This window comes from Hipposideros armiger, unplaced genomic scaffold, assembly GCF_001890085.2.
Source record: "Hipposideros armiger isolate ML-2016 unplaced genomic scaffold, ASM189008v1 scaffold_71, whole genome shotgun sequence".
NCBI lineage: Eukaryota > Metazoa > Chordata > Mammalia > Chiroptera > Hipposideridae > Hipposideros > Hipposideros armiger.
The window spans coordinates 2213535-2219020 of NW_017731421.1; the positions used below are offsets into that span (position 1 = coordinate 2213535).

Genomic DNA, 5486 nt, shown 5'->3' on the forward strand with positions numbered 1-5486 from the left:
GTCTCCCTTCCTTAAACTCCAAATGCTGATGATAATCACAGTTTCACACTAGCATCTGCTGTCTACTTAGTTGTGCCCAGCAGTTTTCCTACTTGGTTTTTTTTTTAATACTCACAAGCTTAGGAGTTCATTATTATTATTACACCCATTTCACAGATGGGATAATAATAAATAAGAGATTAAATAACTTGCCAAAGTTTCCACTGTTCGTAAGTAGAAGAGCTGGGATTGAACACAGGACACCCAGCCCACGGACCATCATTTTTTCAGTAGGTAATAGATTCTCATGGCTCAAAGATCTACGATATCAGCTATATCAAAGCTGTGTACCGAAAAAACTTAGTCCCACCTCATTCCCATCCAATGCTTCCCTGCCCCCTGCTCCCAGAAGTAACCACTTTTGTTAGTTCCTTGTGTGTTTCTCCATTGTTTTCTTATGCAAATACAAAAATACCTGTTCTGATTCCCTCCCACATACACATACTTTTTCACACAGATGACAGTGTCACGATTCACACCATTCTTCTCCTTGATTTTTACATTTAACAATAAACCCTGGAACTCTTCAACTCAGTCCATTGAAATGTTCTCCTTTTCATGGCTGTATAGTATTCCACTGTATAGTTGTAGCATAATTTACCCAACTAATCCACCATCAATAGAAACTTGGTTTGCTCTCACAAAGAAGGCTGCCATGAATAACCTTGAGCACACGCTGTTTCTTATGCATGCAGGATCACCTGTAGAGAAAATACCTGAAATGGTATTGTTGGATCAAAGGATAATGTATTTTTGGTTTGACAGATATTATCTAGCGACCTTCCAGGCAGCATGGCCTCGTGGTCAACAGCACAGACTCTAGAGTCAGACTGCCTGGGCCCAGAGTCCAGCTCTACCATATAAAAGCTTCATGACCTCAGAAGAGTTATTAATACTTAACTTCTCTGCTGAAGTTAACATAACTTCCACTTCCTCACTTGCACAACGAGGATAGTATTTACCCCACAGGGTTATTAGAAGGATGAAAATGAGTTTATGTAGTTAGTGCTTAGAACCCTGCGGGCACAGCACATCTGTGACAGCCTCTCACCGTGGAAACAGAGTCAGCCCGGCTCATCACAGGACAGGCCAGGGCTTGGGACTGACACCAGGTTTGCACCCTGACCTCATAGTCATCGAGCTAGAAACATTGAAATCTCCGTGTTGTGGCTCGAACGTATTTTTTGGTTCAATTCACGTCAGCGGATATTTATCAAATGCCTACTCGGTGCCTAGTCCTGGATAAGGCCCTGTGTGGGATAAGCAGGGGGTAAAAGACAGTCCCTGTTTTGAAGAGGATTTTGATTTTTTTTTATAGTGGTGACAAGACTGTGTGTGGATCTCTTAAACTTCTCACATAGTTATATCATCTCTGCTGATGTCTGGCATCTCCACCAGACTGTGGGCCTCTTGAGGGCAGGGCCTGAATTGCATTCATCTCTACACCTCTGTCACCTAGCCTTGGGCCGGCACAAAGGCTCAAACGCTGCAGTCCCAAAACGGGCTGGAATCAGCCACCCGGGCTTCAGGGAGCAGGTGGGACTTGAATCCCAGGATGACAGAGCTAAAAGAGGCCTGAGGTGGGCTGGACCGACCCTCCTTTATACGGATGAGGTGGAGGAGGCCCTGAGCAGTAAGTTACGTGCCCAAAGCCAGAGGGGGTCAGATGGCAGAGGGGGATCTACAAAGAGGCCTCCTGATTCCCAGAGTGCTGGAAAATAGAGGAGGAACACCACAGCCCGATGATGGCACAGCACTTTACAGCTTACAAGGCGGGTTTGCGCACATAGGCAGGAGAGCCGTCAGGCTGTTCTAGTAACGCCTGCCACCTGAGCCGCCTGGGTTAGTGGGAAGAATGTGCGCCTTGGGTGCCCCCGTTACTTGCCGTGAGCCCCAGTTTCTGTACCTAAAAAAGGGAGAAACCAGTAACCACTTTGCCAGTTAAGCAACATGTGTGATGGTCCCAGGTTCATGTAAGCGTCGGAATGCCTGGTTTCTGGGCTTACTATCCTGGTGGTGGCTGAGCTCACCCACCTGGCTCCCAGGCAAGCCCCCCGCAACTCGTTTCCTCGGGAGTCCAGCCCGTGTCGCCCCCAAACTCCCGTGCCTTTCTGTTTCAGCAAATCGCAGTCCCTGACTAACAGCCTCAGCACCTCTGACGCTGCCCAGCGCGGGATGCCAAGTGAAGATGAGGCCAAGGCCGAAACCATCCGCAACCTGAGGAAGTCTTTCGCCAGCCTGTTCTCTGACTAACCCTGTGCAGCCTGGGAGGAGGGGGTGCTCTGTTACCCTTCCCCTCTCCTGCCTCATCTTCCTTCTCAGCCTTGGTTCCTGGTGGGAACAGAATGGAGGGCCTGAGAATATACTTTCTAAATGCCTTTGACCCAGAAACTGAGTATCTATATGTGTTCCCACTTTCCTTCACCATGACATCCCAGCATCATCCAACTGAGTGGGGGGCCTTTGAGCGCCTCCAGGTTCCCCCAGATGGGCCTCAAGGCCAGGCGTCCCGTTGTCCTGCCCATTCAGATGCTTGCTTCCTTGCCTCGGATCACCAAGTGAGATGTCTGTGCGTGGCTAGTTTTCACGTCTCTTGTTAGTGTGTTTCTTGCCTTTGGGCGAAAGTCCCCCGTCTAGGCCTTGCCCTGCCTCCATCCAACGCAGACACTGTCATCGGACCTCAGCAATATAGGGGGCAATCGTCTTGGGACAGTGTTTTGCAAACAAAAGGAGAAAAGCCCAGCCAGGGGAAGCTGTCACCGACCCCCATGCCAGTGACATCCAGGCTGCAAAGAGACCGCCCCTCCCTCAGACCAGGCAGGCAAAGGCCCCCCTCACACCGAGCCACCAGGGGGCGCCTGAGGACAATGGAAAGAAACCCGATCCTGTGTGACAAGTGGGGCCTTTCAGAACACACCAGGAACAGAGGGGAAAGTCCTGAAATGCTGCCCAGGCCCAGCATGGACGGCCAAGAGCAGACCACAGGTTCTTTTAGGAAGCATTACTGGTTCCCAGAAGGGGAAGATGCCCAAAGCGTCCCAAGGAAGGAGTCAGGTTGGGGCCCCTCTGCCCTTTCTGTTACGCCACCAGGAAGTCTCTCTGAATTCCTACTGGGAAGGTTGTTTCCTCCTCAAGGATACACGAGGAAACCAGAGAGAATCAGCAGATCAGTGACACAGGATCAGAAAGCACCATGNTCACATGGCCTCTCCTCTGTGGGCATGCCCCGGTGTCTCTCTCTCTCTTCCTACAAGGACACCTGTCTTATTGGGTGAGGGCCCCATCCTTGTGGCCTCATTTAACCTTAATTACCTCCTTTAAGGCCTTATCTCCAAAAATAGTCACTTTGAGCGTTAGGAGGGTTAGGACTTCAAAACATGAATTTGGGGGGAACACAATTCAGTCCATAACACCAGCCCGGACCTGCTGTATCAGAATCTTTATTTTGACATGATTCCCCGTGACTCATCTGCACAGTAACGTTTGAGACACACTGGGTTTTGCGTATAACCTTCTTGTCTTCCTTTGTCACATAGCTTTATACATGTGCCAAAGCACGACAAAACCGTATGTACCTGTTTTAGCAGTTGCTCGCTTTGTTTAGCAGTATTTATTTAGCATATATCAACAATATCCCATTGTATTTAATATCATTCTGCCGCATATATACATGATGACCACAGCATATTCCATGATATGGATTAATTAGGCATTTATATTGTTTTCTGGTTTTCACTGTTATGCAAAACACTGTAATGAACATCCTGGAAGCAACGTTTGTGTAACCGTATTTATCCTAAGAGAAACTTGAATGTAATATTTTCTTCGCCCTGTAGGGGGCCCTCGCCAAGCGCAGTCTCCTCAGCCCCAGAGGTCTGGAAGCCCCTCCCAGCAGCGGCTCTCCCCACAAGGCCAGCAGCCCCTGAGCCCGCAGCCTGGATCTCCACAGCAACAGCCATCGCCAAGCTCTCCACAGCTGTCCCGGGCATCCAGTGGCAGCTCTCCCAACCAGGCCTCCAAGCCAGGCGCCACCCTCACCTCACAGCCCCGGCCCCCCGTGCAAGGCCGCAGCGCGTCCCAACAGGGTGAAGAGTCCAAGAAACCAGCACCGCCCCACCCCCACCTCAAGTAAGTGCCTTGGGATTGGGAAGGGTATAGGGTGGAGTTGGGGTATGGGAGGGGCTGGGCTGACTCAGGGTCACGGACTCAGAGACAAAGGAGGATGCACGGAGGCCTCACCCAGACTTCAAATGGGTAGAAGGAGGCCTCGAGGATGGAACTTGGGGTGCAAGTTGGGTGCAGCCAGGTGAGAGAATAGATTAGGCCCCACCAAGATCCTCCAGCTATATAAGCATCAGTTATCTCTTGCTGCATAACAAATGACCCCAAAACTCAGCTGCTTAAGAACATAATCATTTTCTTTGCTCATGTTTTTTCAGTTCAGCAGTTTGTTCTGCGTTTTGGCTCAACTGAGAGTTCCTTCTGTAGGGTCTCCTGTTGAGTTGCCAGATAAAATACAGGATACCCAGTTAGATTTGAAATGCAGATACATAGTGAATAATTTTTGAGTATAAGTATGTCCTCCAATATTGCATGGGATATACTTATACTTTGAAAAGCTTTTGTGTGTCATCTGAAATTTAGATCTAACTGGGTGTTCTGTATTTTTCTAGCAACCCTACTCTCCTTGGATCACTTCTAATGCTACTGTCATCCAGCAGCTTAATTGGGGCTGGATCAGGGGTCAGCAAACTCTTGAGACAGAAGAGCCGCCAGGGGTCAGCAAACTGCGGCTCATGAGCGGCAAGCTCTGAAGTAAAATTGAAAATGCAAATAAAACTATTGGGCTGTCGGAAAAGTCATGATGAATTGTTTCTATTTTTTTGTTGCAAAAATGTATCATGACTTTTCCGACAACCCAATGTCATAGTTTCATTTATAAAATTTTTAAAGGATATTGTTCACATAATGGTGATTATGTAAAAATATATTTATGGCTCTCAAATAATTTTTAAATTGTTGTGAGGGACAGGATTGGCTCTTCCAGAGGTCGGCAAACTTTTGAGACGGAACGTACCCAAAGAGCCGCATGTGGCTCGCGAGCCGCAGTTTGCCAACCCCTGGACTCATGATTCAAGAGGGCCCCATGCACACATCTGGCTGTCAGCTGGGTGTCTCTCTCTTCTGCAAAGTCACATTGCAAAAGGCTAGACGACAGGAACAGGAGGAATTGTTGCCACCACTTTTGTAAACAATCAATCACAATATACATGCACAGCCTCTTCCCGCTCAAGCCTATCTCTTGGCTTCAGGTCGGAACGAGAGATCCCAAATGTGTTTTCTTTGGAAAGCGTCTCCCTTCCTTAAACTCCAAATGCTGATGATAATCACAGTTTCACACTAGCATCTGCTGTCTACTTAGTTGTGCCCAGCAGTTTTCCTACTTG

General features: G+C 48.4%; 1 protein-coding gene across 2 annotated transcripts in view; it reads left to right on the forward strand.

The window, feature by feature from the left end:
* The window catches only part of SYN3 (synapsin III), a 436540-nt gene extending 432348 nt beyond the window's left edge, over positions 1–4192 (forward strand). For both annotated transcript variants that reach the window (XM_019642594.1, XM_019642595.1), the window contains exon 13: positions 3876–4192. In XM_019642594.1, coding sequence (XP_019498139.1) covers positions 3876–4171 — 296 coding nt within the window. In that variant the 3' untranslated portion in view covers positions 4172–4192. The remainder of the gene's footprint in view (positions 1–3875) is intronic.
* The last annotated feature ends 1294 nt before the right edge of the window (positions 4193–5486 follow it).